This window comes from Bufo gargarizans, chromosome 11 (assembly GCF_014858855.1).
Source record: "Bufo gargarizans isolate SCDJY-AF-19 chromosome 11, ASM1485885v1, whole genome shotgun sequence".
Lineage (NCBI taxonomy): Eukaryota > Metazoa > Chordata > Amphibia > Anura > Bufonidae > Bufo > Bufo gargarizans.
This window is the reverse complement of record NC_058090.1, coordinates 88,757,779-88,774,663: the sequence shown is the minus strand read 5'-3', so window position 1 is coordinate 88,774,663 and position 16,885 is coordinate 88,757,779. Positions and strand designations below refer to the sequence as shown.

The 16,885-nt window shown below is 41.5% G+C and overlaps 1 protein-coding gene across 1 annotated transcript in view; it reads right to left on the bottom strand.

The window, feature by feature from the left end:
* Positions 1-15,939, bottom strand: part of LOC122921388 (angiopoietin-2-like) — a 94,952-nt gene extending 79,013 nt beyond the window's left edge. The window contains exons 1-4 of the mRNA XM_044271367.1: positions 15,893-15,939; positions 14,937-14,960; positions 12,082-12,351; positions 11,095-11,376 (exon numbers count right to left, since the gene is read on the bottom strand). Of these exons, the coding sequence (XP_044127302.1) occupies positions 11,095-11,376; positions 12,082-12,351; positions 14,937-14,960; positions 15,893-15,935 (619 nt within the window). The 5' untranslated portion in view covers positions 15,936-15,939. The remainder of the gene's footprint in view (positions 1-11,094; positions 11,377-12,081; positions 12,352-14,936; positions 14,961-15,892) is intronic.
* Positions 15,940-16,885: the final 946 nt, after the last annotated feature.

The window sequence follows — 16,885 nt, the reverse complement described above, 5'->3', positions numbered from 1 at the left end:
CTTCCAACAGCTTACAGGCTTTGTCTTGGTTCCAGCAGCCTTTAGCATTAAACTGGCAGGCAAACTCAAACTCTGCTGTACTGACAAGCTGACTTGGTAACTTTGATTCTTCTTTAAGCTGCACTTCTCTCTGTAGTCGGAATTATGTTTTAGCCGAGGAACTATTCTCCTGGCTTCTAGGCTTCAGCCTACCTGGCCATCAGAGCCTAATGTGTTCTGGCTGGCGTGGGCACTTCCCGCAGAGACGTACCCCTGCACACCCTTCCCCTTGCAGGGTGTAAACTGCACTCCTTTAACTAACTCCACCCTTCCTTCAGGAAGTAGGACTAGCCCACTTCCCTACAGAGGGGGCTTAGAATGGAATGGTAGGTTCCATTCTCTCTAACTATAGCTCTGCCGTGTTTGCTGCCACCTGCTGGTGAACCAGGCACATTACACGAACAGTTACATAACATTGATATAAATGCACAGTGTTGAGGAACCTGGAAATAAATAAATAGGTTACATACAGGTTAGATCATAAAAGATAGTAGCAAGGTGCAGAAGTGGTAACACCACTCTGGGGTGTTACATACCACCTTACTTAAAACCAAGCCGCCCTTGGCTTGTGCTTAGTATGTGCTCAAGGGTACCCAAGGGGAAATTAGAGTGCTGCATGAGACTATTTTATATTACATATATTCATACACTGACATAGCAACAGCTACCACTAGGATCCTGCCAGCATGAGTAGGGTGTCCATTCACAGTTGTCCCTCTTGGCAAAAACCAGAGAACCAAAAAGCCTGCACAAAGCACTCAAATACTCCTGTTGTGGATACTGAGCCCTAGTACCACCGGAAACGCGGGGGTGTCATGTACTGTAATCCCTCCACGGTGCTATGAGACACCTGTAAATAGAAGGGTAGCTTCATCCTGTATTCCCTTCTAAGCACCATGGCCTAATCATGCTTTATGCTTCGTCGCCATGATGACTGAACTAGTAACTTATTTCCCTAAGGCAGCGCGCAATACCTTAGGACATCTAGACATACATAAACACACATTTATCAGCAGCGGGGTTACCCTTGACAGTGTTAGATCTGCTTGTGACTTACTACTTGGTCCCCCTTGTGTAGCAATAATTCAGTACCATGCCTAGGCTTTCTAAGCTAACGCAAGGTGACATAAGGCCATTAGTATTAACGTCCATACATTATTTTACCAAAGTCCATTTAAAAGTGCATATTTGGTCACATTGTGGTACCCATAATAGAATCCGGACAATGGGCTAAACGTTGCTAAAATTTTAAAACATCAGTGCAAAAATATAGTGAAAATACAGAAAGCAGATCATTTTCACATTAGAGACCATAAAAGGCTCAGGCATACTTTGAGTTTAGGTGCTTAACTTGTTAAGAGCACCAAACTGGAACAAATAGTGCGAGAGTCATTTGTAATCCACTCTGGGGTGTTACACATCTACATATGTTATTTTTTGTCTCAAATACACCCTGTAATCATTAAAAAATCTAGTGGTTCAGTAATGACCTGCCTTCAAAGTCTAAAACACGTCTGGTCCAACCAAGGGCATAGCTATAGTGGGTGCAAGGTACCAGTCACCACCGGGTCCAGGAGCCTGAGTGGACCTAATAGAAAGTGCATGCTGGTCAAGTTACACCTGTGGCTGGAGGGAAGGGGTTAGGTCAAGAATTTTGCCTCACGCAGCACAAAGACTATATGCCTTGAGAGAACGGGGCCCAAGCTGAACTATTGCACCAGGGCCCATGAGCCTTAAGCTACGCCCCTGGGTGCAACCATGATTAAAGCAATGTAAATCACGGGCTTGGGCATCGACTTAATCTTAAAAACTGACCAGAAGAAATACCTTTACTGATCTGTGGATAATGTGAAAGCCCAGCATGTAAAAATGAATTTTTGGAGGTAGGCTTCCTATATAAGTCGGTGGAGACCCTGCCACCCTTGTCCTTCTTAATCAGGACATCAAAGAATTCCACGATGGACTGACTGTACTTTTATATTAGTTTAGTGTTAAACTTAGTAGAGTTAAAAATAAAAAAAATATGTTCCAGATCTGACATGGAGCCCTGCCAAAAGAACAAAATAATGTCAATATACCTTGAGCACGAGACCACTGAGCTGTAACCACAGGTGGTCTGAACCTTTACCCTCTCCAACAACCCCAGGAAGAGATTAGCATTAGATTTACTGTCTGGCCCAATAAGTAGTTCAATGAGGATCCTAGAACATTTAGTTAGGGTTTATATACATATCCAAAAGGAGAACAGAACTGGATTGCACATCCACATGCTATGTGTTAATCTAATAACGGCTTCTCTGCATAATTTAATTAGCTTCTCAGCGCAATACAGGGAGTGCAGAATTATTAGGCAAGTTGTATTTTTGAGGATTAATTTTATTATTGAACAACAACCATGTTCTCAATGAACCCAAAAAACTCATTAATATCAAAGCTGAATATTTTTGGAAGTAGTTTTTAGTTTGTTTTTAGTTTTAGCTATTTTAGGGGGATATCTGTGTGTGCAGGTGACTATTACTGTGCATAATTATTAGGCAATTTAACAAAAAACAAATATATACCCATTTCAATTATTTATTTTTACCAGTGAAACCAATATAACATCTCAACATTCACAAATATACATTTCTGACATTCAAAAACAAATCAGTGACCAATATAGCCACCTTTCTTTGCAAGGACACTCAAAAGCCTGCCATCCATGGATTCTGTCAGTGTTTTGATCTGTTCACCATCAACATTGCGTGCAGCAGCAACCACAGCCTCCCAGACACTGTTCAGAGAGGTGGACTGTTTTCCCTCCTTGTAAATCTCACATTTGATGATGGACCACAGGTTCTCAATGGGGTTCAGATCAGGTGAACAAGGAGGCCATGTCATTAGATTTTCTTCTTTTATACCCTTTCTTGCCAGCCACGCTGTGGAGTACTTGGACGCGTGTGATGGAGCATTGTCCTGCATGAAAATCATGTTTTTCTTACCTTGCAGACTTCTTCCTGTACCACTGCTTGAAGAAGGTGTCTTCCAGAAACTGGCAGTAGGACTGGGAGTTGAGCTTGACTCCATCCTCAACTCAAAAAGGCCCCACAAGCTCATCTTTGATGATACCAGCCCAAACCAGTACTCCACCTCCACCTTGCTGGCGTCTGAGTCGGACTGGAGCTCTCTGCCCTTTACCAATCCAGCCATCTGGCCCATCAAGACTCACTCTCATTTCATCAGTCCATAAAACCTTAGAAAAATCAGTCTTGAGATATTTCTTGGCCCAGTCTTGACGTTTCAGCTTGTGTGTCTTGTTCAGTGGTGCTCGTCTTTCAGCCTTTCTTACCTTGGCCATGTCTCTGAGTATTGCACACCTTGTGCTTTTGGGCACTCCAGTGATGTTGCAGCTCTGAAATATGGCCAAACTGGTGGCAAGTGGCATCTTGGCAGCTGCACGCTTGACTTTTCTCAGTTCATGGGCAGTTATTTTGCGCCTTGGTTTTTCCACACGCTTCTTGCGACCCTGTTGACTATTTTGAATGAAACGCTTGATTGTTCGATGATCACGCTTCAGAAGCTTTGCAATTTTAAGAGTGCTGCATCCCTCTGCAAGATATCTCACTATTTTTGACTTTTCTGAGCCTGTCAAGTCCTTCTTTTGACCCATTTTGCCAAAGGAAAGGAAGTTGCCTAATAATTATGCACACCTGATATAGGGTGTTGATGTCATTAGACCACACCCCTTCTCATTACAGAGATGCACATCACCTAATATGCTTAATTGGTAGTAGGCTTTCGAGCCTATACAGCTTGGAGGAAGACAACATGCATAAAGAGGATGATGTGGTCAAAATACTCATTTGCCTAATAATTCTGCACGTAGTGTATATAGTATACTGCCCCCTATACTACATGCTATACATGAGGCATTAGTGTACATTTTGATCAAAAAGCATAAGCCCACTCACGACACCAAGTTTGCCTCTTTGGGTGGGTAACTACTCTAAATTTGGCATGGCACTGCGCGGCGACCACCGCCGCTGTTGCTCTGACTGAGCAGGCCATGGGAATCAGCAGCCAAACATCACGTCTGCTGCTTGACAATGCCAAACCTAGCACTGGGCCCCACCAACCCACCAACAGTGGTTGGTGGGGCCCAGTGCTGGGTTAGGCATTGTCAGGCAGTAGGGGTGCTGCTTGGCTGCTGGGTCCTGCTGCCTCCTGGGGCAGTGCCACTGGTATAACCTGGGTATCTCCTGTATATAATGATATATGTACAGCTGGTATAAGTTATACATCTTCTTGTATACAGTGATATGGAGCATGCTGGTATAACCCGGGTATCTGCTGTATATAATTATACATGTACAGCTGGTATAAGTTATACATCTTCTTGTATATAGTGATATGGAGCATGCTGGTATAACCTGGGCATCTCCTGTATATAATTATATATGTACAGCTGGTATAAGTTATACATCTTCTTGTATATAGTGATATGGAGCATGCTGGTATAACCTGGGCATCTCCTGTATATAATTATATATGTACAGCTGGTATAAGTTATACATCTTCTTGTATATAGTGATATGGAGCATGCTGGTATAACCTGGGCATCTCCTGTATATAATTATATATGTACAGCTGGTATAAGTTATACATCTTCTTGTATATAGTGATATAGACCATGCTGGTATAACCTGGGTATCTCCTGTATATAATTATATATGTACAGCTGGTATAAGTTATACATCTTCTTGTATATAGTGATATGGAGCATGCTGGTATAACCTGGGTATCTCCTGTATATAATTATATATGTACAGCTGGTATAAGTTATACATCTTCTTGTATATAGTGATATGGACCATGCTGGTATAACCTGGGCATCTCCTGTATATAATTATATATGTACAGCTGGTATAAGTTATACATCTTCTTGTATATAGTGATATGGAGCATGCTGGTATAACCTGGGCATCTCCTGTATATAATTATATATGTACAGCTGGTATAAGTTATACATCTTCCTGTATATAGTGATATGGAGCATGCTGGTATAACCTGGGCATCTCCTGTATATAATTATATATGTACAGCTGGTATAAGTTATACATCTTCCTGTATATAGTGATATGGAGCATGCTGGTATAACCTGGGTATCTCCTGTATATAATTATATATGTACAGCTGGTATAAGTTATACATCATCTTGTATATAGTGATATGGAGCATGCTGGTATAACCTGGGCATCTCCTGTATATAATTATATATGTACAGCTGGTATAAGTTATACATCTTCTTGTATATAGTGATATGGAGCATGCTGGTATAACCTGGGCATCTCCTGTATATAATTATATATGTACAGCTGGTATAAGTTATACATCTTCCTGTATATAGTGATATGGAGCATGCTGGTATAACCTGGGTATCTCCTGTATATAATGATATATGTACAGATGGTATAAGTTATACATCTTCTTGTATATAGTGATATGGAGCATGCTGGTATAACCTGGGCATCTCCTGTATATAATTATATATGTACAGCTGGTATAAGTTATACATCTTCTTGTATATAGTGATATAGACCATGCTGGTATAACCTGGGCATCTCCTGTATATAATTATATATGTACAGCTGGTATAAGTTATACATCTTCCTGTGTATAGTGATATGGAGCATGCTGGTATAACCTGGGTATCTCCTGTATATAATTATATATGTACAGCTGGTATAAGTTATACATCTTCTTGTATATAGTGATATAGACCATGCTGGTATAACCTGGGTATCTCCTGTATATAATTATATATTTACAGCTGGTATAAGTTATACATCTTCCTGTATATAGTGATATGGAGCATGCTGGTATAACCTGGGTATCTCCTGTATATAATTATATATGTACAGCTGGTATAAGTTATACATCTTCTTGTATACAGTGATATGGAGCATGCTGGTATAACCTGGGCATCTCCTGTATATAATTATATATGTACAGCTGGTATAAGTTATACATCTTCTTGTATATAGTGATATAGACCATGCTGGTATAACCTGGGTATCTCCTGTATATAATTATATATGTACAGCTGGTATAAGTTATACATCTTCCTGTATATAGTGATATGGAGCATGCTGGTATAACCTGGGTATCTCCTGTATATAATTATATATGTACAGCTGGTATAAGTTATACGTCTTCTTGTATATAGTGATATGGAGCATGCTGGTATAACCTGGGTATCTGATGAATATAATTATATATGTACAGCTGGTATAAGTTATACATCTTCTTGTATATAGTGATATGGAGCATGCTGGTATAACCTGGGTATCTCCTGTATATAATTATATATGTACAGCTGGTATAAGTTATACATCTTCTTGTATATAGTGATATGGAGCATGCTGGTATAACCTGGGCATCTCCTGTATATAATTATATATGTACAGCTGGTATAAGTTATACATCTTCTTGTATATAGTGATATGGAGCATGCTGGTATAACCTGGGCATCTCCTGTATATAATTATATATGTACAGCTGGTATAAGTTATACATCTTCTTGTATATAGTGATATGGAGCATGCTGGTATAACCTGGGCATCTCCTGTATATAATTATATATGTACAGCTGGTATAAGTTATACATCTTCTTGTATATAGTGATATGGAGCATGCTGGTATAACCTGGGCATCTCCTGTATATAATTATATATGTACAGCTGGTATAAGTTATACATCTTCTTGTATATAGTGATATAGACCATGCTGGTATAACCTGGGTATCTCCTGTATATAATTATATATGTACAGCTGGTATAAGTTATACATCTTCCTGTATATAGTGATATGGAGCATGCTGGTATAACCTGGGTATCTCCTGTATATACTTATATATGTACAGCTGGTATAACCTGGGTATCTCCTGTATATAATTATATATGTACAGCTGGTATAAGTTATACGTCTTCTTGTATATAGTGATATGGAGCATGCTGGTATAACCTGGGTATCTGATGAATATAATTATATATGTACAGCTGGTATAAGTTATACATCTTCTTGTATATAGTGATATGGACCACGCTGGTATAACCTGGGCATCTCCTGTATATAATTATATATGTACAGCTGGTATCAGTTATACAGCTTCTTGTATATAGTGATATGGAGCATGCTGGTATAACCTGGGTATCTCTTGTATATAATTATATATGTACAGCTGGTATAAGTTATACATCTTCTTGTATATAGTGATATGGAGCATGCTGGTATAACCTGGGTATCTCCTGTATATAATTATATATGTACAGCTGGTATAAGTTATACAGCTCTTTGTATATAGATATATGGAGCATGCTGGTATAACCTGGGTATCTCCTGTATATAATTATATATGTACAGCTGGTATAACCTGGGTATCTTCTTGTATACAGTGATATGGACCATGCTGATATAACCTGGGTATCTCCTGTATATAATTATATATGTACAGCTGGTATAACCTGGGTATCTTCTTGTATATAGTGACATGGAGCATGCTGGTATAACCTGGGCATGTTGTGGAATATGATGATATATGTACAGCTGGTATTTTGTAAGGTTTAGTAGTAATTTAGTCTTGGCTTTTCACATGATGAATAATGATGATAAATAGGCTGATTATAATGCAGACAGATAGTACCAGTCTAATTATGTTCTGCAATGTATAATTCTTCTCCCCTAAAAGAAAACATACACGGAGGTTAGTTATAAAACATAAAATCAAACACTAAAATTCACGTTAGTGTTTTTATCAATATCTTTAACTCCTTTATTCTTTTGATTTAGTATTAGTTTCTTGGGTTTGAACCTTTATTAGGCTTTTTACAAGCAAATACATACATATTTTTCACTTTATAAGACGCACTTTTTTTCCGGTGGAAACTACTGCTGCTCCCTGCCTCCACCAATCAGCTTACTCCCTCCCATTGCCGTACCACGAGCACCACCGTTACAGAGCTCCGCCACTCCTGCTGTGAGAGAAAGCAACAGAGTTTTACTGGCTCTCTGTCACCCTGTGCTATTCCCTGGCCTGTCACCTGAAGTCCTGGGTGAGTGACAGCTCAAGTGCCAGTCTAAACATTAAATGTGTGTTAAATATGTGTAATGACCCAGGGTGCCATTACCACTCCTTTTGACACCTTGCTACCATTTCCTATGTGCTAATACCTGTCCTTTAATGTATTTTTTGTCATGCGAGAATAATGTGCATATTTATTCCAAGTAATTGTTATGTTCATGTAATGTGCCTGGTTGCCACAAGGTGGCAGCAACACTTGGCAGTGCTATTGCAGGGAAAGGACTGAATTGTCCATTCTCTCTCTCCCTCTAGAAGGAGAGGAGGAGTTTAGTTAACAGGAGTCAGTCTAGCTTAGTCCCTGTAAGGGGTAGCAGAAGGTTCTCGTCCCTCCTGGGCGAGCCTGCAGAGAGAGAGTGTCTAGTCTACCCTCCTAAGGGAGAGGTTGTGTAGGCCAGCAGAGCGATGCCTGCTCTGCTGGGCCTGCAGGTTCTTCCTGCAAAGGACTATATGGTTCTATGTCACCTCCTGGGCATGCATTACCTGCACCCAAGTTCAGCCAAAGCTTGAGGTAGTAAATACCAGGGCAAAAATTTCCTAGGAATACCTACAGAAAGAGACTACTACTATTGCTAACATAGCAGAGCTAAGTAAGCTACAGCATTGCAGAGCTGAGTTTGTTTTGCAGAAGTATTTGCTTGCCATTTGCCTGCTGAAACCTGGTAACCAAGATAAAGTCTGGAAACTGTTTGGATTACCGTTTATGCCAAGTAAAAGCAACTGTTCAACCGTTTACCAAGTCTGGACTCAACTTTGTTTTACCCCATCCAAGTTCTTCTTCCCCCTTTTGCACTGCCTCGGTCGACCACGTCTGGGATCCACCCGTACTCAGGTAGGAGCATCGTGACACAAGTGCTACACAACATCTCCAGGGATTTTGGGGCCTATTTAACACCACTGTGGCCTTCCTACACTGGGTACCAACATTACCATCTACAAAGAGGACTCCATGTTCCCGTTGCTTAACCACAACTGGCGTCACGTTAACTTGCTCTATAAGAGGGACATATTTCGTAGAAACCTCCTAAGGGGCAAGGCGCTGGCCACCTGCCATGGGCATCACATATGACTATAACTCCCCTCATCTATAGGAATGCACCGATGTACTGCAGTACATGGGTGCATTCCTATGGATGAGGGAGGTTATAGTCATATTTAATATAAACACAGGCCGATAATGATACAGTCCCTGGACAGTGTTTATATTTAATGTAAACACTGCATCATTCACCATCATAATTCATACATCATAATGTAATCCCCCTCATCCTTAACAATAAACCAATGTACTGCAGTACATGGGTGAATTCTTTAGGATGATGGGGGTTATAGTCACATAACAGTGCATCATTCACAGATCCCCCATAACAGTGTGTCGTCCACAGATCCCCATAACAGTATTTCCTCCACAGATCCCCCATAACAGTGTGTCATCCACAGATCTACCATAACAGTGTCATCCACAGATCCCCCATAACAGTGTCATCCACAAATCCTCCATAACAGTGTCATCCACAGATCTACCATAACAGTGTCATCCACAGATCCCCCATAACAGTGCCATCCGCAGATCCCCCATAACAGTGTGTCATCCACAGATCTACCATAACAGTGTCATCCACAGATCCGCCATAACAGTGTCATCCACAAATCCTCCATAACAGTGTCATCCACAGATCCTCCATAACAGTGTGATCCACAGATCCCCCATAACAGTGTCATCCACAGATTCCCCATAACTGTGAGTTATACACAGATCCCCCATAGCAGTGTGTCCTCCACAGATCCTCCATAACAGTGTCATCCACAGATCCCCCATAACAGTGTGTCATCCACAGATCCCCCATAACAGTGTGTCCTTCACAGATCCCCCATAACAGTGTGTCCTCCACAGATCCTCCATAACAGTGTCATCCACAGATCCCCCATAACAGTGTGTCATCCACAGATCCCCCATAACAGTGTGTCCTCCACAGATCCTCCATAACAGTGTCATCCACAGATTCCCCATAACAGTGTGTCCTCCACAGATCCCCCATAACAGTGTCATAAACAGATCCCCCATAACAGTGTCATCCACAGATCCCCCATAACAGTGTGTCCTCCACAGATCCCCCATAACAGTGTCATAAACAGATCCCCCATAACAGTGTGTCATCCACAGATCCCCTATAACAGTGTCATCCACAGATCCCCCATAACAGTGTGTCCTCCACAGATCCCCCATAACAGTGTCATCCACAGATCCCCCATAACAGTGTGTCATCCACAGATCCCCTATAACAGTGTCATCCACAGATCCCCCATAACAGTGTGTCCTCCACAGATCCCCCATAAGAGTGTCCTCCACAGATCCCCCATAAGAGTGTCCTCCACAGATCCCCCATAAGAGTGTCCTCCACAGATCCCCCATAACAGTGTGTCATCAACTGATCCCCCATAACAGTGTCATCCACAGATCCCCCTTAACAGTGTGTCCTCCACACATCCCCCCATAACAGTGCATCATCCACAGACCCCCATTATTTCAAAACCAGCAAAAAGCACACCATTTGGTTCAAACTATTTTTTTCCCTATCTTCCTCCTCAAAGACCTAGGTGCGTCTTACAGTATCATCAGAAGTGTCTTATAAAGCGAAAAATACTGTGAATCTTTGTCATCTTTTTCCTTAATTTCAATAGTTGTATGAAACAGTTACTGAGTATAATACAGGAAATCCCATGTTGGCTAACCTTCCTCACCTCAACCAAGAGCCCCGAACACCTCATTTGGATGGAACTTAGCTGCAACTTTGCAATTGCTGTGTCACCTTTAATAAAGTTTTTTTTTTTTTTACTTAGGTCTTCTACTCATCCATGATACATTATATTTATCTAGTGAAATGGATATGAGAGATGTTAGATAGATCATTACTGTATGGTTTTTGAATTTTGCTTACCTATTACGAGGACAGTTAAGATGTCACTTCTCTTCCGTACGGTCTTGTCTGATGTTTCCACCTCACAGTAGTAAATCCCAGAATCCTCTAGCCGAGCGGACAGAATTTCATATTTATTAGATGACCCAAATCCCTGAACCTCCTTGTTATCCCTGTAGAAAGCATACTGTAGCTCTGTATTCTGTCTGTCCGGATGAAGACTTGTATAACAGGTCACAGTCGACTGATGTCCTTCCACCACTGGACTCTGGGTTACATTTATGTCTACAGAAGAGAAGAGCTCTAGAGGGGACAAAAATGACCATACAGTTTGGTTAATTTATAATTAAAACACAATTTTAATAAATGAGAAACTAGCTTTTTCAGTCAAGCTGGTAAGAAATTGCCAACTGTGTGTGACCTGGAAACCAAGCAGCCTAGTCTACATAGATGAGCTGTGAGGTTCTTCTCAAAGAAATAAGGGGGAAACCTAAGCAGGGCAGAGGATGTGGTAACCAGAGCACCTGCGGAAGGAGATTTGGCCTGGATCGGAGGTAAGCAGGCAGCATGTTTTGGGTTCATTCACATGTGAGCTCTGTATGGGTGTGTAGCAGAACAGTCAGTCATGGCCTATGTTTGATAGCTGTGCCACTAGCCTGCAGACTGTGGCCTTGACCCCGAATCCTAGGTCAAAGTTATGGTGAAACACCCATCACTGCAAGACAACCTACTGATGACAGTACCCTCTTAGGGAGAAATTGTGGGACATTGATGCTACAGAGTGGAGTTTTAAACAAAGAAAAGTTTATTAGGTTCATGGGTTTTTACCAAGACCATCTGTGGTGGAGTCAATGGACAAAGCAATCCTATGTGTTGAACCAACAGATTTGATGCATAATCCATTTATCTTGCCCTTCCCTTCTTCAAAACTTCAAGTCTACTGATTTTTCAGTTTTTTTTGTAATGTGTTTTTATGGTGTGCTAACCTATCATATGACTTTCACTCACCTCTTATAACAACAGAAATCTTTGCACTACTCTTTACAACGGTATTAGACGCAGTACTTATTTTACAATGATAATTTCCAGAATCCTCCAGATGAACGGACTGAACTTCATAATTACTGGATGTCGTGGGTGTTAGAACCTTCTGCCCATCTTTGTAAAAAGTAAACTGCAGTCTTGTATTCTTTCTGTTTGGGCCAGTAGTGGTGTCGCATTGCAACGACAATTGATCGCCTTCTACCAGAGTTCTGGACCCTATATTTCTGATGCCCTCTAGAGGAGAGATTGAAATGTCAATGCCAAGGAAAAATGTACAAACAAGAAAACTAGAAATATCACATATCTGAGACTCAATTGGCTTTGCAGGTCCTTGCTGTTACCATAGTTATAATTGAGCAGTCCTTTAAGAAGACAGTACCTCTATAATAAGCACATCTATAAAGCACCTGGATGAGAACCATAGACTACAACTTAGAGAGAACACAAACAAACCACATGTGGCTGTAAATTTAACACAAGGCCTCCAGAGATTGGGTGCAAATAAATTTCCTGGGGTTCCCACCACCTGCCTTTTTGGAGACATGCTCTGGCCCAATTTTCTAGCCATCAGAATACATACAAAGATACCAGTATTGACCCTTAGACACATGTACATCATACAGGAGATGTAAACAGGCTACAAGCATAGTTTATGGTAGCCTGTTTTCAAGTCCCTCACATCCTTAGCCGGCAGGCGCACTTTGCGGTAGCACCGCCGGAATCTGGTTGCTAGGGAGACAGGCCGGTTCTCCCTATGAAGGAGGACTGGCCAATCAGAGCCGGCGCTTACATGTTAGGCGCGATGACGTCACTGGTCACATGACATCAGGTGCATCATGTGACTATTAAGTTCAGCCTATACAAACAGGCAACGTGCTAGCCACAGATTGCCTGTGATTGGTTTCTAATCCTTGGCTTGTCTTAATAGCCATATATTGCCTATATCCAATAGAGCGCCTTAATTAGGTGGTACATATGGCTGTGCTTGCTTCTCCTCCCATTGGTTGCTTGATGCACATGGAGGTGACTAGGAGCAGCACACCATATGTGCGGGGTCTGCGTTCCTGAACATAGAAGCCCAACGGCTTAGGTAGGTTTAGCGTAGGACCCGCCTGACCTGAGACCACCTTGACGTTCGGTAGGCGGGCTTAGATGTGTTTTGATCAAAATATATTGACTAAGTGTCTCAGATATTATCATATCAGAGTGAGGACTTTGTCCATATATAGTGCTTGCATCTACTTTACTAAGTGCATTATTATCTTATTTACGTGGTTCTCTTCCATAATATGGGCAGGGACATCCGCACATTTGTATATCATATCGTGCAGGATGTTTTTATCTTAGTTTTTTCTGTGGATTTTTTTTTGTCTATGTAGTATTTGCTTGAGGGAGTGGCACCTTCAAGTGTGAATGCGCACCTATTATCTTGGGAGTAGCATTCCTCTGCACTTTTGCCCCCCTCCCCTATCCAATAGAGCACCTTAATTAGGTGGTACATATGGCTGTACTTGCTCCTCCTCCCATTGGTTGCTTGATGCACATGGAGGTGACTAGGAGCAGCACACCATGTGTGCGGGGTCTGCGCTCCTGAACATAGAAGCCCAACGGCTTAGGTAGGTTTAGCGTAGGACCCGCCTGACCTGAGACCACCTTGGCGTTCGGTAGGCGGGCTTAGATGTGTTTTGATCAGAATATATTGACTAAGTGTCTCAGATATTATCATATCAGAGTGAGGACTTTGTCCATATATAGTGCTTGCATCTGCTTTACTAAGTGCATTATTATCTTATTTCTGTGGTTCTCTTCCATATATTGCCTATATAACCCTGATTTGTACCCTGACTCTGCCTCTTGCCTGACCCTTTGGACTTGATGAGATATCCTGGTTTTCACCCCCGCTACCCCTGGTTTTGTCTCTCTGGTTGTATTTATATTCAGTTTAGACTCTCCTGGTTTTGGCCTCGGCTTGGTATGCTTCTGGTTTTGGTCTTCTGATTTCTCTGGCATTCTGTCACTAGTCTTTTGTTATTTCACTTTCCTGATTCTGACCCTGCACTTATTTAAGAAGGGACTGTCAACCAGTTGTGGGTCGCTATTTAGGGCAGATCACACAAAGAGATAGGGACAGTGGTAGGCAGGAGTTCAGGGCTCAATGTTCCCTACCGTGACACCTGTATTATGGGAATGGTGAACAGTGCTGGGGTCTAGGGTTTGAATTCAACCAAGGACAAAACCCCCATGGAGGTTGTATGTTCTTCGCACGTTTGTGTGAGTTTTGAGTGTTCCTACCACACTCCAAAGACATACTGATAGGGATTGTGAGCCCCACTGGGGACAGTGAGTTATGATCATTTCTGTAAACACTGCAGAAGATGACAGCGCTCTATAAGTAAGTAAAACAAATAAAGTACAATAATCAATATGTCAGCACACAGGCAGACAAACAAAAATAGTGGAACTTGCAAGCTAGACAACCTATTGCTCAGGCAAAGAGTAAGACAGGCAGCAGAGCTGATTAGAAACAGTATAGCACATTAGAAACAGTCTAGCAGCAGCACAAAGAGCAAAAGGAAGGGTGAATCCTTGCAGCACTAGAGGATCAATAATTAATATCCCTAATAAACACACAAGAAGGCAGGCTGATGGAACTGCGACAGACACAGGAGAAGCACAGTAAAGCTGTGGGCAAGCACTGCCAATGTTGTAACAAATTTAATCTTATCACGGTAATTACATAATGACCCAGCCCATGAGGTTCAAATGTCTTGCTCCCTAGCAGTGTAGTATGTCTCTATGAAGTTAAATCAAATACTCACCAGAGCCCTGCTGCACACCTAGGACTGCAGGAGAGAGAAGATAACAGGACAAGTCAGTGATCGGTTCATGCTGAATATTGTTCCATTAGCACATTTGCTATTTTTCATTTGCAGAAATTGAAATTTTGGAAAGAAGGTATCTCAAGGGTGTAGTCATAGAGGATAAATAGATAGCAGCCCGCCCCATCCCCCCTGGCCCTGGTGCCTGAGCTACCCAAGACCCCACTACCACATAAAAAACATCAGTATTATAAGGACCATGTTACAGGATTCCAGTATAGAATGACTGGTCAGTACTTTTGGCTGACAAGATTGCAAAGTATCTGTCTAATATTGGGTATGGCCACCTTGTGCCATCTAAACAGCTCTGACCCATTAAGTCATGGACTCTGAAGCTGTCCCCTGGCAGCAGATCCTTTAAGTCCTGTAAATTTTAACACAAGGCCTCCAGAGATTAGGTGCAAATAAATGTTCCTGGGGTTCCCATGACCTGCCTTTTTGGGGACATGCTCTGACCCAATTGTCTAACCATCATAATTTGACCCTTGTCAAAGTCACTCAGATCCTTCTGGTGGCCTACACATCACCCCCAAGAACTGACTGCCTAATATATCCATATCTATTGTCTTGTCACCCATTTTAATGTTTTTTGTGGATTACTTAAACAAATACTGACCAATTATTGCTGACTGATTCCCAACATCAGGTCATTTTTGCACACTGTGAGATCTAACCCATTGATTTCATTAAATGATCCCAATCAGTGTTGTTATCTGAATATATAATTAGGTGGAATTCACCTTTTCCCGGGGATGACTCATGAGACAACCCGCTCTAGTGTATAATAAAGTAGTGCAATGCTGTATAGTGCCATCTACTACTAAAAATCGTTAGAAAAAAATAATACTGCCCAGTAATAGACATAGACTTGGGTTAAAGTAATGCACAGCACTTACAGATGAGAACGAGCAGCAGCATGCTTGATGTGTGGGCTCCCATCACAGGTTAGGATGTAAATGGTCTTCCATCTAAAAGCAGAAGCTACTTTTATAAACACACTGAAAAGTGGAGTGAGTCATTACCCAACCAATAATACATAGTACAAAACTTTTCATTCTCAGGAAATGTATGTGGTCTATTGTAAAATCTCCCACTAACCAACTGATAGACAAGCTGGACATTTGCCAGATTACTGGCACCTCAGGTGTAGATGTAGCCTATGGCTTTATCAGGACACCCCTTATCTCATCGTTCTTTCTTCAGGTCTCCTATATGTCCCAACACTCCCTTCTCATATCACCTATTTATATATACTCCACCATTGCTTCTTTAGGTCTCCTGTATGTAGCCCCACTGTTCATTAGGTTTTCTATATGTCCCACCATTTCCTCCTCAAGTTTCTTATATATCGTATCACTCATTCTTCAGGTCTCCCTCTCCTTTTTCAGCTGTCCTACATGTTCCACCACTCTTTCCTCATATCATATTATATATCTATATATATTAGTTCCCCATGTCTCATAAATATAGCACCACTCTTCCTCAGATTTTCTACATGTCCCACCATTTCCTCCTCAAGTTTCCTATAAATCGTATCATTCATTCTTCAGGTCTCCCTCTCCTTTTTCAGGTGTCCTACATGTTCCACCACTCTTTCCTCATATCATATCATATATCTATATATATTAGTTCCCCATGTCTCAAATATAGCACCACTCTTCCTCAGATTTTCTACTTGCCCTACCATTTCTTCTGCAGGTCTCCTAATATGTCACATGACTCCTTCCTATGGTCTGCTATATGTCACATCACTCCTTCTTGAGGTCTTCTACATATTCCACCACTCATTCATCAGATCTCCTACATGCCCCATGATTCCTCCTCATATCTTCTATATATGACACCATTCCTTCCCCAGGAATCTATATGTAGCATCACTCCTTCATTAA